General features: G+C 38.5%; 1 protein-coding gene across 2 annotated transcripts in view; it reads right to left on the bottom strand.

Moving 5' to 3' along the window:
• Positions 1 to 10,588: 10,588 nt before the first annotated feature.
• LOC112228439 (opioid-binding protein/cell adhesion molecule) overlaps positions 10,589 to 18,502 on the bottom strand; it is a 330,385-nt gene continuing 322,471 nt past the window's right edge. For both annotated transcript variants that reach the window (XM_024393765.2, XM_024393764.2), the window contains 4 exons: positions 17,008 to 17,142; positions 16,051 to 16,171; positions 14,652 to 14,803; positions 10,589 to 11,759 (listed from right to left, as the gene is read on the bottom strand). In XM_024393765.2, the coding sequence (XP_024249533.1) occupies positions 11,656 to 11,759; positions 14,652 to 14,803; positions 16,051 to 16,171; positions 17,008 to 17,142 (512 nt within the window). In that variant the 3' untranslated portion in view covers positions 10,589 to 11,655. The remainder of the gene's footprint in view (positions 11,760 to 14,651; positions 14,804 to 16,050; positions 16,172 to 17,007; positions 17,143 to 18,502) is intronic.

Genomic DNA, 18,502 nt, shown 5'->3' with positions numbered 1-18,502 from the left:
GAGTGTGACTCCAAATCCAGACCTCCATGGGTTGATACATTTAATTTCCATTGGTAATTTTTGTGTGATTTTGTTGTCAGCACATTCAACTATGTAAAGAAAAAAGTATTTAATAAGAATATTTCATTCATTCAGATTTAGGATGTGTTATTTTAGTGTTCCCTTTATTCTTTGAGCAGTGTATATCCACAACATTTAATAGCTATCTGGAATAGGAATAGTGTTCAATAACTCATATGCCACATTTTGGAAAGCCTCCTATCTGCATGGAGTGCAGATCTAAAAAACAACTGTGGTGAGTTCCCTGACCACTCTTGTCCATGCTACAGCAATTTGTTTTTCAAATGTTCAATTGTTTGATTGTCTACGTAAACCACATGTACATAGCAAAGGAATAACTACTCAAAAGTCTGAATAACTTCTACTATTACCTAGCCAGGATTGAACTACTCAAGTCTGAATCACTTCTACTATTCCCTAGCTAGGATTTAACTACTCAAAAGTCTGAATAACTTCTACTATTACCTAGCCAGGCTTGAACTACTCAAGTCTGAATCACTTCTAATATTACCTAGCCAGGATTGAACTACTCAAGTCTGAATCACTTCTACTATTCCCTAGCTAGGATTGAACTACTCAAGTCTGAATCACTTCTACTATTCCCTAGCTAGGATTTAACTACTCAATAGTCTGAATCACTTCTGCTGTTCCCTAGCCAGGATTGAACTGTTCAAAAGTCTGAATCACTTCTACTATTACCTAGCCAGGATTGAACTGTTCAAAAGTCTGAATCACTTCTACTATTACCTAGCCAGGATTGAACTAAAATGTGAATCACTGCTACTATTCTCTAGCCAGGATTTCACTGCTCAAAAGTCTGACTTACTTGTACTATTCCCTAACAGGATTTCCCCTTTACTACTGCCATAGACCTATACCCATCTACCATCACAGTAGATAAGGCACATCAATTTCTATATTTAATCTATTTCAGGAGTAAAATGGGCATACTGTGTAGGTGGTGTATTGGACTTGTGAAGTTCTCTTGATATTTTGTGTGATTCAGGAGTTTTGTCAAACAGTAACATAATTAGCAGGCATGGGTAGGCATAATTCATTAGAACAGATCAAATGACAACTCATACAGACAAGAAAATACCTTTTGTAGAGGTGAGTTCATTATTAACTCTTTCAATCAAGATAAATTGTACAAATGAATATTGAAATTATACAGATGACTCACTGTACGGTCTAGATTGTAAGAAATTCCCTTTGCTGTTCATGCGCTCATACAAATAACATGAAAGAAAATGTTTTTATTGAACGAGTTAGATTCATATATTCATAATATTAGTCTATCACATCAAAAAAGGATGGATACTAAACATACTGATACTAAATTAAAATAGAAAGCAAGTTAATTAAATGATCAAGCTACTTGAAGACATTCATTGTGTTCCCATACTCGTTTATTTCTAGAGTACTACCAAGTCATGCTAATCAAGTATCTATACAATTAAAACTCATTCAAGGTGATTTGTTGTGAGGGTGTTTTGTGGTTGGAGTAGCAGAAGTGGTTAATGTACTTTGGTGTTCATCCTTGGGCTTGAAATATGGCACATCTTCTGTGTTGCAAGTCAAGGAGCAAATGCATTACAGTGAAGGCTGGGCTTAATTTGGTTTTGCACGATTCATTGGCTACATAGGCCAACACTGTTTCAAAACTAAAGGTGGTATCAGCAAAGAAATACATCAGTGCCGAGGCATCCGGAAAACATTACCTCTTTGGGGAGTAAACCAAAACGTGATTAATGAGGTGACAGTCATCTACCTTCATCCGCATCCTCATCCCTTTTGTCTAGGGCCAATGAATGTGCTGTCTGACCACAAAAGATGGAATCCAGGGAATGATCACCCTTTGTCCTCCCTATGTATTCCACATTTTAACGGTCTGTTTTACCTACACTTCCCAGACGATATTCCATATGGAGTTCTTTATCTACAAATGCCTGGTGGTGAGACAGACAAAGCCAAATGCATGCAGAAATCCAGATAAACAAACAAGCATTTAATGATCTGTATAGTACATGACATTCATTTGTTTGGCGGCGGCGCATTCTGAATACCGTTTACTAGCTTGCTGATTATTGGCATTGGTTTCATATGATAATTGTAAGTGGCCAGTGAACTCATAAATACTGTGGACAAAAACAAAACATTGTTGCAGTGTATTTAATGTTATGTTATTTGACAGTCAATTCAACCTTTTTATTTGATCAACAAGTTCCTACAAATGTATGTATTTTTTAAAGTCTGTGTTGGTACATGATAATCTCATGAGTTGCATTATGGAATGTTTGTTCTGTTGGATGTAGGCATGATGTTTTAGTTACACTTTATTTGAACATTAACACAACACTTTTAATACTTAATGCCAACCGGTACAGAATAAATCTGTTTTATTTACTTGTTATAAGCACGTATGAACCCTTATAATGGCTTATACTATGTCATATTGTTCATAGGCTGTCATTGAAAATAAGAATTTGTTCTTAACTGACTTGCCTAGTTAAATAAAGGTACAATAAATACAAATATTTCTAGGCAACAATAATTCAACAACCAAAAAATATCTGTTAGACTTTATACAATAAGATGTATCAACAACTAACATCAAATTAATTGAATATACAACTAATTGAATTGATTATTTCAACACAGCCATTGCTTTTTGTTAGTTGGCTAGATTCATTTAACATATCCCTATCACGTGTACACATGCTTTCTTATGTAAGGAGTTGGATGAAAAACATGGTTTACATCTGTACATTTAATTAGGCTTCTGTTTGTTGCTGTAAATACACAACGGGTCTGCCTTTGATGACATTGCCGTTTGAGATGTTCTACTTTGTGACAGCTGTCATCAGGCCCGTGGTGGATGGAGACGGTGCTGTGATACCATTGTCTTCTAAAAGTTCTTAATTAAAATACTCTAGAGCCATTTGAGTGTTTACAAAGGAAGTACACCGAGAATGACGAACAGGGTTCAATATTATGTTGAATTCAGAAACTGGCTTCCGAGTTCGGGAACTATTTGATGAATGCAATAAACACATTTAGATGGAAACCTGATAGATGGACCAAACAGATGGATTATCAAACATATCTGACAGGTATCTTGCAACAGACTATCTACAGTACAATGTACATTTTAGAACACCCTCCTACCTAACTATCATCCAACACTGAAGGTTAGCGGGGGAAGAATAGCATCTGTTCATTCTTCATTTCTTTGTAAAAGCCCTAAGCAAGTTCCTCTGAGAGTGCACATTCCTATATACTGTTTATGAGATATAAGGTATTCTTTTTGTTCATATATATAATTGTGCCAAGGGATAAAACACATATTTAGAGGAAAATATCATGAAGCTTTATTACACTAAACAGATACAACCATCTCTTACTCTTTCTCAAATAGAAAAGACAACTATGCCTTAACATGCACAAATAGTTCAATACTGGTAAGTTCGTTTAGTTTCTTGCCAAAAGTCATTGACATAGTTTTTGTTAATACTTTTGACAAAATAGGAAGGAAACCAAAAGGTGAAAAAAAGAAAATCTACAATAACATTTCATTTACAGTGAATAGCTTGAAAAGTTACACAGAAAAACAAATGTGCAGCATAGTATCTCCTGTAATCCATAAACAAGGCAACAGTATCTGCACATTTGAATGCCAATAAAGTCGACCACTCATAAATTCCTGTTCCCAGATTGATTGAATGGGATGAAGATCACCATTTAGGGTGGAACACTATTTTGAGATTACTGCACATGCCTCATACTTTGGTGCAAACCTTTCATTGACGTCATTGCATGGTTTACGTAAAATTTGAGTAATGTGCATATCTCAAGCTATGATTTGTACTATGTGTAACTGCCAAATAGCTATTTGAATTCTGCTCCAAAACCTCTCACTCTCATCATTGGTTTTGGGGCAGTTACAATGCAAATTAAATAACTATATGGCAGTTATGTTTGCCAAGACCCACACATGTTTACAAACATACGTTAGGGGCTCACTGTGGGTGGAAACTGAGATTGAGTAGTGCTCCTTTTAAAGTGCATATACAGTAATGTGTCAGATGTTTCCTTATTCTAGCATGACATTTGCACGTGGTTGAGTTATTGTATGTCATTCAGATGTGTAATAATTGGAGCAGAATGTATGTACAGTATGTATACATGTATTATGCCCTGAAGCTGGTTAACGTTGCAGTTTATTTATCTGAGAGTGCAAGTGCCAGCGATGCAGTCAAGGGAATCATGTGCGGACACTGATAGCATAGAGCTCTTCTTTACAGATGAATACGTTGCTGTACTTAATATTTTGTGAGGCTACCAACATATGAACCCCCTTAGTTTGAATCAACATGATGCCGTTAAGTGCAATTGACATTAGTTGTTTTCTACGAATTGTAAAATAATTGTGGAAGTTGCCATGTTTATCGTAAGGCTATTGTAACCTGAAATTGAAAAATAGACTTCAAGACATTGATATTGGAATTCAATTGAAACATTCACAATATGTTGATATCTGATGGAATTGCATTGCTGTTTCCAGATAATACTGTTGCTGTTGAGTGTGATACACTTAGCCTGGACTACAGTGTGGTACCAACTACATAAATATATAGACTTTTTTTTAAAGCACACAAGGCACACTGCTCGCATGATATAGATAGTTGTATACTCTATATACCCTCTCTTTCAGTTATACTGCATACCTCACAACATACTGAGATTGTTCCCAGATTGTATCATGTTTTATGATAAACTACCTTGAAAGTTTCACTTCCATGTGTTGAGACACTGCAAACCCATTATTTTTATCTTTATTTAGCTAGAGAACAAATTGCTTTTGGGACTTTGCTGAATTATCCATTTAAAATAATGGTGCAGGAAAAAAACAGTGGACTTTTCCAGATTGCGTATTAGTTGTGTTATATTATGTTGGTTTTGATTGGCGTTATGTTCATACCGTTAGCTAGCTGGACATAATCATTTTTTTTGCACCCAGCCATACTACTTGGTATCACTTCCTATCTGTGTGCTATTTGCTAAAGGAAATCATTATTAACAAACATGAACGAAGTAATGTAAAACAATGAGAAAACATACGTATTACTTGCCAAACACTGGGCCTTGTTACAAAGGGCTTATCATTTGACAATAATAATTAGTGAAAGGTTTCCTATGCAATTTCTGTCTGTTTATAATTTTGTAGAGAATAAACAAATGAAATAATGAATATGGTTCATTAATTATTAATAGACAATTACAAGCTGACAGCATATGTACAGTGTTACCCAGTACACAGTATGGTCAATACTTTGACTGATTTTACTGTATAGTGGATGGGGTTTGATCCAAGAGAAACACAACAGCTCCCTATCTAGGAGCTTAGTTTAGTCATGTATGTTGACTCAAGGAATGGAACATTTAAAGTAGATATTGTTTCCCCAGGATCGAATTCTATCTTTTGATCCTCTCTTTGTCACAACTGCAAGATTACAGTTATGACTAATACACGGTTCATGATGATTTCTACACAGATTCACATTGAACTTGGTTTTTGACGGTGTGACTGCACTTGTGTAGGCTACAAAAGCTTTCCTTTCACTTTCAATGGATCATTTTTGTGTGTGGATGAGTTACAACAGTCAGCAGTTCTTCATAAATAAAAGTGCAGACATTGGAAAACTTTGAAGAAATACTCATTTCTGTTTTTAACTGTGGATCAAAGGTTTCAAGCCACTTTGCCCCTTAGGGCCACTGTACATGGGTGGGGGAGTGGCAAGAAAAACACAAGCGTTTAGCCTTCTGTCCTAGGGGACAACAGTCTTTATAAAACTCACTTTTTACATATAAACAGTACGTTCAAAACCACACCGTAGACTGATGTTTGTGTATTGACAACCTTTCATTTGATCTGTATTCATCCAGTAACAGTCAATCATTGAATATTCTCTTTTTTCAAATGCAATGCACTACATAACCTTAGTTTGTCTTCTCTTAATTTGTATGGTTATTTTGGGGATAACACTGACCATTTACATTTAGAGCAAAGTGGAATGTTGTCTTAAGTCAACCACATTTTGCTATATTAGAATGTGATTTCCTGATTTGTTGAGCTTTAACATACCTTTTCCCTCCAACCCAGTTCAGCAGGCTTCACTATGGGCCCGATTCCGACCCGAGTTAAGCATGTGTAAATGGAACGTAATTCCCTTTTTATGTACTTCTCTCTATGCGTACTCTGATGAACTGAAGCATGAGAGTAAAGTGCTATTCACCTGCTATTAGTTTTGGTTGGAGCTGGAATAAATGAAGGTGTGGCAGAGCTGTGTCTACAGATACTCCGTATTCTGACCGTGCCTTAATTCCACCACCTTTACCAACAGGTTCCAAGTGGAAAAAGCATCTACTTTATTTTTTTGATAGAAATACCACCATTCTCCATGCACTGTAATAACTTGACAAGAGCTATGTAAATGAGTAATCTGTTTGGATAAGGGAAATAACATTTGTTTTAGATCTATATTACCTTATAATCACAAATGTGAAACCAGACAAATGTGAAACCAGTAATATGGCAGCAAACTGAAGAATATCAACATAGTGTAACAGTAAAGTTGAAGAAATGCCGTGCCATTATGCATAATTTAAATTGTAAGGCCTTTTAGCAGGGATGGACACTCTCGAATGTCTTAATTATAGGCTACCTCGACTTTCTCTGTTTCCATTTCTATCATGTTAAAAATGAGCCATTATAGTATTGACCGTCAGTAGGTCTAATAACCACACATATTTAACTGCCAATTTACTGTTAGATCCCTTCAGTTGGTATAGCCTACATTATCATTCCATTACTGTTAGATCCCTTCAGTGGGTATAGCCTACATTATCATTCCATTACTGTTAGATCCCTTCAGTTGGTATAGCCTACATTATCATTCCATTACTGTTAGATCCCTTCAGTTGGTATAGCCTACATTATCATTTCATTACTGTTAGAACCCTTCAGTTGGTAAAGCCTACATTATCATTCCATTACTGTTAGAACCCTTCAGTTGGTATAGCCTACATTATCATTCCATTACTGTTGGATCCCTTCAGTTGGTATAGCCTACATTATCATTCCAATGTTTCCTTTACCTTTATTTGCTTCCTCTGTAAACGCCATCTTGGCCATGTGGTTGTTGCTGAGGATCATTAGTAACAGTTAATAGTATAAAAAAAGACATATAGGCTAATTAAATTGTTATGGAGCAGAGCGCAGACCAAGCCATAACAGTTTGAACCCGACGCATGGCCCATTAATTGGCAGTGTCATCACACAGTTCCATGGTTAGTGCAGGCAATAGATGAGGGTATAGCCTACTATTGTACACTATTCTCCCTATTATAATGATATGTACACTATTCTTCCAACATTACCATGGGTTAAAGAATTGAATGTGGCAATTTTTCAGAATGAATCAGAACACGGTTTTCTTTCTTCCGTGCATATATTTAGATGGCTTTCTTTCATTGATCTAACTAAAAGGTACAACGTATTCCAAAGGGATGGCTTAAGATAAATGTACTGAAAACTCCACAATAAAAAATCTGTTGGACAGCAAGTAGGAGATATTCAATGATTGAATTACATTTATGCAGTGCGCGCAAGGGAACCACGCCTGCAAAGCCCGTTACGCAAAGTGCGTAGGAAAGGCGTGCGTACGAAAGGTGTAATTTCCTAAGTCGGAATTTGGCCCTAGAAAGGGGGCCCGACTTTAGCCATTATGGTCTCCAAAATAGCCTTGTGTGTGTGTGTGTACACACTCCTCTCTGCTGCTGCCTGATAACCATGCAGTTTTGGGATGAACCCAACATGCAACAAACCAGGTGTTGATGGCATTGTGGGGCAGCTGTGCGAAGGTTGATCAGAAGTGACAGCTGTGACATTGAATGGTTCTTATTCATCTGGAAGAAAAGGGGAAGTTGTAACAGCTTGAGCCTCCCCATACAGATAGTTGATAGAGATACAGGGGACAGAGATATCCTCAGCCTTCATTATTCTACCCTCTGATTGAGAGAACACTGGGGTCAGGGCTTCTGTCAAAGATTAAAAGGTTGCTTGAGGCATTCAAAATGACTCTCCTTGTAGCACAATGAATACTTACTTTGACAGTGTAGTGCTATATGGTATTTTAACAGCTTTTTTACAGTGTGGTGCTATATGTTAACAGATGTGTGTGTCAACTTGTGGCGTTAGATGTGTTACCATGTAACAATACATTCAATAATTGTGCAGTCTTTTCTGTTCCAGTTCAGGTTATTTTGATAGAATTCACTTACAGTAGCTTTCTCAATGATGTTTACTTGGGGGCGCAACTCTAGTGAGATCAATTGGCTAGCTATGTTTGTTAAAGCAAATTAATTGTTTTTCACTGGAAATTTTATAATGAAAACTTCAGGGCCTTAATTGGATACAAAGCATATTCCTACACTTCACTGCAAACAGCCTCAATCTAGACATGACTCGCACACTGTACATTGTTTCATTTTGTGTGGGCTATCATGGGTAGTATTGTGTCACATACTCAAAAGGACTGAGGACTTCTTTGTTTTAACAGTTCATAATTTATGGACAATGTAAAACCTTATCTCCAGCTGACATGTTGATTACTCACCATAATGGTTATATCATTGCGATTCATGGACTCATTTGATCAAAACAAATTGTTGGCACTATATGTTATGACATGGGGGATCGGCAATGCTATAGCAAACAGTAAACCATGCAGGTAAAGTACATGAGAAACACGCATTCTAAACTGGAGGAAACATGTGGTTCAGTGAATTTCTGCTAGGCACTTTGCAGAATTATAATTGATTGTGACAGTAATTTAGGTAATCAGGCAAAGTAATTAGGAAACCATTCTTAAATCAAAAACCTTTGTCTGTTCAAAAGAAATGCAGCTATGAACATCCAATATACACACCAGCTTCATTGTTTATTTGAAAAAGTCCTAAAATAGTAAAAAGACACTAACCTACTGACATTGACAGCGTTTCAATCCATCTCTGGTCAATGCAGAGGGCTGACTTCTGGGTTTATGGTCTCTCATGTCTTACCATTTAAAGAGAGAGATGGCTCATTTCTCTTCACTTCATGTAGTGGGGAGTGCAGAACACATTTCTACATAAACTCAGCAAAAAAAGAAACATCCCTTTTTCAGGACCCTGTCTTTCAAAAGATAATTCGTAAAAATCCAAAGAACTTCACAGATCTTCATTGTAATGCTTGTTCAATGAACCAGAAACAATTAATGAACATGCACCTGTGGAATGGTTGTTAAGACACTAACAGCTTACAGATGGTAGACAATGAAGGTCACAGTTATGAAAACTTAGGACACTAAAGAGGCCTTTCTACTGACTTTGACAAACACCAAAAGAAAGATGCCCAGGGTCCCTGCTCATCTGCGTGAACGTGCCTTAGGCATGCTGCAAGGAGGCATGAGGACTGTAGATGTGGCCAGGGCAATAAATTGCAATATCCGTACTGACACACCTAAGACAGCGCAACAGGGAGACAGGACGGACAGCTGATCGTTCTCACAGTGGCAACACCTGCACAGGATCGGTACATTGGAACATCACACCTGCGGGACAGGTACAGGATGGCAACAACAACTGCCTGAGTTACACCAGGAATGCACAATCCTTCCATCAGTGCTCAGACTGTCCGCCATAGGCTGAGAGAGGCTGGACTGAGGGCTTGTAGGCTTGTTGTAAGGCAGGTCCTCACCAGACATCACCGGCAACAACGTCACCTATGGGCACAAACCCACCATCGCTGGACCAGACAGGACTGGCAAAAAGTGCTCTTCACTGACGAGTCTCAGTTTTGTCTCACCAGGGTGATGGTCGGATTTGCGTTTATCGCCAAAGGAATGAGTGTTACACCGAGGCCTGTACTCAGGAGAGGGATCGATTTGGAGGTGGAGGGTCCGTCATGGTCTGGGGTGGTGTGTCACAGCATGATCGGACTGAGCTGGTTGTCATTGCAGGCAATCTGAATACTGTGCGTTACAGGGAAGATATCCTCCTCCCTCATGTGATACCCTTCCTGCAGGCTCATCCTGACATGACCCTCCAGCATGACAATGCCACCAGCCATACTGCTCGTTCTGTGCTTGATTTTCTGCAAGACAGGAATGTCAGTGTTCTGTCATGGCCAGCGAAGAGCCCGGATCTTAATCCCATTGAGCACGTCTGGGACCTGTTGGATCGGAGGGTGAGGGCTAGGTGCCATTCTCCCCAGAAATTTCCGGGAACTTGCAGGTGCCTTGGTGGAAAAGTGGGGTAACATCTCACAGCAAGAACTGGTAAATCTGGTGCAGTCCATGAGGAGGAGTTGCACTGCAGTACTTAATGCAGCTGGTGGCCACACCAGATACTGACTGTTACTTTTGATTTTAACCCCTCATTTGTTCAGGGACACATTATTCCATTTCTGTTTGTCACACCTGTGGAACCTGTTCAGTTTATGTCTCAGTTTTTGAATCTTGTTATGTTCATAAAAATATTTACACATGTTAAGTTTGCTAAAAATAAACGTAGTTGACAGTAAGATGACATTTATTTTTTTGCTGAGTTTATATCGTTGGCATAATGTTGTTTTTATTTAACCACTTGTGTTTTGTTTGTAGACACCAACATGAGCTAAATGGTATACTGTGGGATGACACTACAGTATATAGCCAGAGGGAGACCGAATTGTTTGTGCAATGAATAACCTGTTTTCATAGGACATTTCTGCCTGTCTATATCAGCCTTGTCATTCTCAACTTCCTTTCAAAAAGGTGTAAGCCAATTTCAGACAACGTACAGTCATAAACTGTCTTGGACTATGCAGTCCTTCTTAGTGACACCCCCCCCCAAAAAAAATATATATCAGTACTGTTTATGTTTTAATCATGTTTGTTTTGCAGTGCTTGGACTTCATTTGTAACAAAAATTCCATAAATATTTTATATTGTATTGTTCTGCCTCAGAAATGATAGCACACTATGTTACACTGAAGTTGACATTGTTTATATTGAATGGTCTGTTTTTGTTACTATTCTGTTGCATACAACTGTAAAAATACAGTAAATTCAACAATCACAATGTATGTTTTCATTTTTTTGTTGTTTACTTAAGAAAAACTTATGTTATTGTACAGAGATCAAACAGGACATGACACAGCAGTAATCCGAATGTACACCTCAATATTTGGGTAAAACCAGTCAACTATCAACACATACATGAACTTTTTGTTTCCCTTTTTTACATATAAAAGTTTAGATTGACACAAACTCTGTAGTACTACCATCACCTCAGATCAGCATCCATGTCGACCCTCTCCCTCCCCACCACCCTAGACGTGTCCCGTCTTCTGGTTTTTGTCCAAATGAAGACATACCGCCAATGCACACCAAAAAAAAAGAAGGGTGAACCAACGATGTTATTGGTAGTTCCTTTTGTTACTTTTCTTCTTCTGGGACCAAGAGTCTTGTTGTTGTTCAGTGCTGAGTAAAGCTGAGGATGAACCGTGTTGCATCAAAACTTGAGCAGGAACAACAAGAAAACAGTCAGCAGGAGGCAAAAGGAGCAGTGGGGCGACAGAGCAGCCCTGTTCACATCATGCATCATAGTCCCGGGACCTGTTGGGAAAAATAGTTTGACATTAACGTCACTAAGGCATCTCAAGAGGCAGTGCTTCCTATACCTATCTTCGCCTCCACAACTAAACCAGTGCGGGTTCTATTGGCTTTAACTTTAACAACTTTAGATGCCTGATTGTTGTCTTTACAGCCTGTCCTGAAATGTAATTTAGGGGATGGACTGCAAAGAGGTCATCATCAGCAGTAACGATAGGCATAGAACCAACAAGATGGATTCCTCCTGCACATTGAAGAGGACTGGTTCCTTTGAAAACTGAACACAAGCTCCATCAGACACTGGTCATCTTAACAAAGCATAGCAAGGATCTCAAATAGCTTTTTCCACACAAACACATCATTCATATCAGAGATGACATGGCATTCTATCCCCTTTGATGATCAAAAGGAAGCAAGCAGTACAAAACAAACATTCCCCCAAATCCCTTGGCATGTGAACTGAGGAGCACGACTGAGGCTAGATTTTATTTTTCATGATTGGACCTTTATAACATTGAGAATAGAATAGTGTAGGATGACTAAAATGGCTTCTTAATGTGTTTTTCTTGCAGTCTGTTAGTCTTTGTAAACTGCTGGAACTGCAGTTAGAGGAAAAGTTGACCAAACATTGTGGATGACCTGAAATGCTACCCTTTGAACAAATTTGTATACTGAGCTATTGTATTCGCTCAATAGCTATTGTATCCAACGAGGCTCAGCTCTATCACATTATATGCCCCTAGAGATAATCAAAATAAGTTGCTGCTTTTTGTCCTAATTATAGTAACAATGTTAATTTATGGCTTTATTCTACATTACATAACTGTAAATTTGGTTCACTGTGGAGTATTCTCCCACAGATTAATAAGACCACTGACAAACAAAATGTATCTATTTGCATTACACCCCACCCCACAGACAGACACATCTACATTTAGGCCAGGATTGAATCAGATCAGCGTTAACCCGCAGTTACCGACAACTGCACAGCATATCATTGCTTTTGTTTAGGCGATGTTGGAGGTTTAACTGCAGCCGCAGCTGCTCTTGTGGTCATTGTCACAAAACCACACAATATACAGTTGAAGTCGGAACTTTACATACACTTAGGTTGTAGTCATTATAACTCGTTCTTCAACCACTCCACAAATGTCTTATTAACAACCTATAATTTTGGCAAGTCGGTTAGGACATCTACTTTGTGCATGACACAAGTAATTTTTCCAACAATTGTTTACAGACAGATTATTTCACTTATTTCTCTGTATCACAATTCCAGTGGGTCAGAAGTTAACATACACTAAGTTGACTGTGCCTTTAAACATTTTGGAAAATTCCAGAAAATTATGTCATGGCTTTAGAGGCTTCTTGATAGGCTAATTGAAATAATTTGAGTCAATTGGAGGTGTACCTGTGGATGTATTTCAAGGCCTACCTTCAAACTTAGTGCCTCTTTGCTTGTCATCATGGGAAAATCAAAAGAAATCAGCCAAGACCTCAGAAAAAAAATTGTAGACCTCCACATGTCTGGTTCATCCTTGGGAGCAATTTTCAAATGTCTGAAGGTACCACATTCATCTGTACAAAAAATAGTACGCAAGTATAAACACCATGGGACCACACATCCGTCATACCGCTCAGGAAGGAGACATGTTGTCTCCTAGAGAAAAGTGCATCAATCCCAGAACAACAGCAAAGGACCTTGTGAAGATGCTGGAGGAAACAGGTTCAAGAGTAACTCTATCCACAGTAAAACGAGTCCTATATCGACATAACCTGAAAGGCCGCTCAGCAAGGAAGAAGCCACTGCTCCAAAACCGCAATAAAAAAGCCAGACTATGGTTTGCAACTGCACATGGGAACAAAGATCGTACTTTTTGGAGAAATGTCCTCTGGTCTGATGAAACAAAAATAGCACTTTTTGGCCTTAATGACCATCGTTATGTTTGGAGGAAAAAGGGGGAGGCTTGCAAGCCAAAGAACACCATCCCAACCGTGAAGCATGGGGGTGGCAGCATCATGTTGTGGGGGTGCTTTGTGGCAGGAGGGACTGGTGCACTTCACAAAATAGATGGCATCATGAGGTAGGAAAATGATGTGGATATATTGAAGCAACATCTCAAGACATCAGTCAGGAAGTTAAAGCTTGGTCGCAAGTGGGTCTTCCAAATGGAAAGTGACCCCAAACATACTTCCAAAGTTGTGGCAAAATGGCTTAAGGACAACAAAGTCACGGTATTGGAGTGGCCATCACAAAGTCCTGACTCAAACATATAGAACATTGGTGAGCAGAACAGAAAAAGCGTGTGCGAGCAAGGAGGCCTACAAACCTGACTCAGTTACACCAGCTCTGTCAGGAGGAATGGGCCAAAATTCACCCAACTTATTGTGGGAAGCTTGTGGAAGGCTACCCAAAACGTTTGACCCAAGTGAAACAATTTAAAGGTAATGCTATCAAATACTAATTGAGTATATGTAAACTTCTGACCCACTGGGAATGTGAGGAAAGCAATAAAAGTGGAAATAAATCTTTCTCTCTACTATTATTCTGATATTTCACATTCTTACATTAAAGTGGTGATCCTAACTGACCTAAGACAGGGAATTTTTACTTGGATTAATGTCAGGAATTGTGAAAAACTGAGTTCAAATGTATTTGGCTAAGGTGTATGTAAACTTTCGACTTCAACTGTATATATAGATATTTTTAACTAGGCAAGTCAGTTAAGAACAAATTCTTAACCTTTTGGTTACTGGCCCAACACTCTAACCACTAGGCTACATGCCGCCCCAATAATATATTTATATTATTGCATCTATAATTGCATCCCAGTGCACACAATAACATATATTACAACGATATTGTTCTACAACAGTAACAGTAGGCAGTCTTACCGTAGAGGATTATGCTTGCATTGGTGATCCCCATGGTGTTCATGGCCACACACGTGTAGTTTCCATAGTCCTCTTCAGAAACATTCAAAAACATAAGCATGGATTGTTTACCTTGGTTCTCTATCTTAATCCCATTCAGTCCATTTAGGAGTCTGTAAAGAAGAAAATACATTCTTAAAATATGAATTCTGTAATCCCATATCTATATGTTTATCAATAATAAATCCCCATACCCATAAAATTGAAGGGTATATCTTATAACAATCTAATTTGGCCAGTTAGGCCAGCGAATCTCAACTGATGGGGGAGGTTTTGAATGGGTTGTGAGTGTCTTGAGTAAAAAAACAGAGAGAAATAATCATTTTAAAAAGTTACATATATATATATATATATATGTGTATATGTATATATATATATGAACCTATATATTTTTTTAAATAATTTGACCTCGGAACTATTTTTCTTCAATCACAATATTTTCAATTTACTGTACAGTTGTTAGCAGCTGGTCTCAAGCCAGTGATCTTGACATTCATATGGGCAAAATTGAATTTTTGAAAATGAAAACGGCGGGACTGTTGTTCCCTTGTCATATAATTCTGACATTTTCTATCCTAATACCATAAAAAAATAGTTTTCCAGATTGCATTTTGGCCGCAGAAAAATGGGATGCGAATATTGGATCGCGACTGAGACAAACTGGTTAAATTTTGGTCATGAGGCCAAACCAGTTGAGAACCACTGCATTAGGGGATACGATTTGAAGGTGTAATCTGTAAACAATGTCAGTATAATCCAGTCAGGTTTTTCTGAAGAAGTGCCATTGAGGTCGTTGCTGTGTTGGCATTTGTGTATGTCCTTGGAAGGGTTCAGCACAAGTACGAATGCTACAGTTGGTAAAGACTATTAGTCTCGGGAACTTATGGACAAAAATACTTTTGAAATAAGTCTCTAAAGCCCTAAAACCAAACACAGCTCATTAGGTCGTGCTGAGACGACTGCTCTGCATCGCTGTACAACAACCTGCGTTGTGTAACATTTTCTCTTTGGCTGCTAATATTCCCCACGCTTCACTGGCTTGTGCCAGTTCTTTGGGAAACAATCATTTTTTGAAGCGTAGTCATTCATTATAAAACCCCCTGTACTTTCTCAGAGGTTGTCCAAGCAACGAAGCCCATTGACAGAAACGAATTATGCAAAGAAATACAACTCGCCTTTGGTGGCCATGATGGTTTAGATTAGAAATTGTTCTCCAAAGAAAGTACTTTTAATAGTAGGTTCTTAATGAGACAAAATTACATTTTGCCAGTGGAGAATAAAACAACTGGGGGATTTACATCTCCTTACAACCAACAAAGGCCAAAACTGACTCTTTTCTAAAAGATCTATTAGGACTTACCTGCGGTCCTCTTTGTACCACTCAAAATCTGCACCAGGAACAGCAGAGGCCTCACATTGGAGCACCCCTTTTTGGCCCACTGGGGTACCTGTACTCCCAGCCTTCAAAATGAAGGGAGCATCTGTAAGATGTATGAAATTGAGGTTATTTAATGAGTTTTATAGCAGTGCATATACATTTATTAAAAATAGACTCATCACATACAGCGGGGCAACATCCTGCTTACAGAAATCAACAACAACAAAAATCTGCCACTATTGGGTCTTCCTAATGTGGGTATTCCTCACAGGAGGGAGCACATTGGAAATAGGCTGTTTTGGCAGTCTTGACAGATTGAAATTATGCTTTTGATTTCTGCAGGCAAGAATTCTTTCCGCTGTGTATGATGTCATATTGCTGTGTCTAACTACCTGATAACCATTACTTTGATGTCCTTTAAAGTGAACTGTTTCAAACAGGTGAAGTATCTACTATCCTGAATAATCTGTAAGGTGCGTCAGTATATTTTCTGTTGATAACAATGTACACTCGAGCTAGCATGCTAAACTTCAAGAGGCTTCTAAAATTATCTTAATAACCCTAATTTTAAAAAAATGGGCTCCTGAGTGGTGCAGCAGTCTAAGGAACTGCATCTCAGTGCAAGAGGTGTCACTACAGTCCCTGGTTTGAATCCAGGCTGTATCACATCCGGCCGTGATTGGAAGTCCCATAGGACGGCGCACATTTGGCCCGGTGTCATCTGGGTTTCGCTGGGGTAGGCAGTCATTGTAAATAAGAATTTGTTTTTAACTGATTTGCCTAGTTAAATATTTTTTTATTATAAGCTCTTAAAACAAGCTTGGATCAACAACTGCCTGGGAAAACCATGTGGCTGATAAAATAGCAACAAATAAGATGACCATTTAGCTTTGTTTAAGTGTTGTGGTGCTTGGCATCATTGTTTGTTTTCATGCTTACAATTGACTGTGACTTTCACTGTCTTCACATCTGGGGCTGAGATGTCATTGGAAGAGATGCATTCATACGATCCCGACTGTTCTTTAGTGATCGCTGTCATATCAACATATTCCCCTTCAGTGACAAATTTGTGTCCTGAAAAATAACACAATAACATCTGTTTTTAAAAATAGAAAGCATACAGAGGTGCATAAAGTATTACCAAACCCCCCATGATTGAAGTTTCTATATTTTTTCACATTTATTTTTCATCAGTATTACCAAACCCCCCACGATTGAAGTTTCTATATTTTTTCGGATAAAATATATCCCAAAAAGCCACATGACAACTCAAACGTTGACTTCATAAAAATACACAGTTGGAAAGAAGTGGAGTGCGCTCAACTAAGGTGAGTCGAGGTGCAATTCAAAAATATAATCATAATTGAAAAGGAAAAGGCGCAACACTCGCTCACCATCAAACATGATTTGTTTTATTTAATGTTTCGCCTTCTCATGAAGGCCAATGAAGGCCGAAATGTTCATCTTTTAACCTTCCCTAAATAAAACAAAGAATTTGTAATGGTGCTGTTATATTGTGCTTTTTATATTTTTTATATAACAAAGAACCATAATAAATTCATAGCAGCAGCAGCTCTTGAATTCGACACACACATATGCAAACATACTTCTGTTTTCTAACAGTCTAGCGAGCATGAAACATTACTTGCAACCAGGTTAAACAGGTGTGAGATCCAAGATGCATAGAAATCACCCTTTCAAATGGTCTGCAGCATTGGCCAAGGTAGGCTATACATCAGACACTACAACGTGACATTTCTACACCTGTTGGTTGAACATTTGAAAGCAGGAGCCACTCAAGGTGGAAATTCTCAAGAGTTACAGTAGCTGTGTCTTGTACACAACAGCAGCAGGTACCACATTACAGAAACACTGGCCCTCAATATGTTATCAAATGTCAACACACATCACATAAAATAAAATTTCCCCAGACATCAGCAGTACTGTGGTTTAATCTCTACCCACTGCTCCCGCGAGGGACATCATAAAGTCTCTAAGGTCTTGCTATTCAAAGAAACGTGCCGGTATCAGTTATTTCTCCTCTCTCTGTGTGTGTGTGTGTGTGTGTGTGTGTGTGTGAGTGTGTGAGTGTGTGAGTGTGTGTGTGTGTGTGTGTGTGTGTGTGTGTGTGAGTGTGTGTGAGTGAGAGAGAGAGAGAGAGAGAGAGAGAGAGAGAGAGAGAGAGAGAGAGAGAGAGAGAGAGAGAGAGAGAGAGAGAGAGAGCAGGAGGCAATGGGGCTGAGACTGAAATGGAGCGGCACCTTTACTTGGAGATAACCCATTCCCAATCAGCTGAAATGTCACATACAGCAATATCTCGACATTAGCATGATCTCATTACTTTCCCCAAGCCCTGGTCCCACCAACAGCTACTGCTGCTGCAGCTGACAAGGGACTGACTGGAAAGGTTGTCCTGGCTGGGTTGTTTCTTTTA

This window comes from Oncorhynchus tshawytscha, linkage group LG30 (assembly GCF_018296145.1).
Source record: "Oncorhynchus tshawytscha isolate Ot180627B linkage group LG30, Otsh_v2.0, whole genome shotgun sequence".
Lineage (NCBI taxonomy): Eukaryota > Metazoa > Chordata > Actinopteri > Salmoniformes > Salmonidae > Oncorhynchus > Oncorhynchus tshawytscha.
This window is presented reverse-complemented; position numbering and strand designations above follow the sequence as displayed.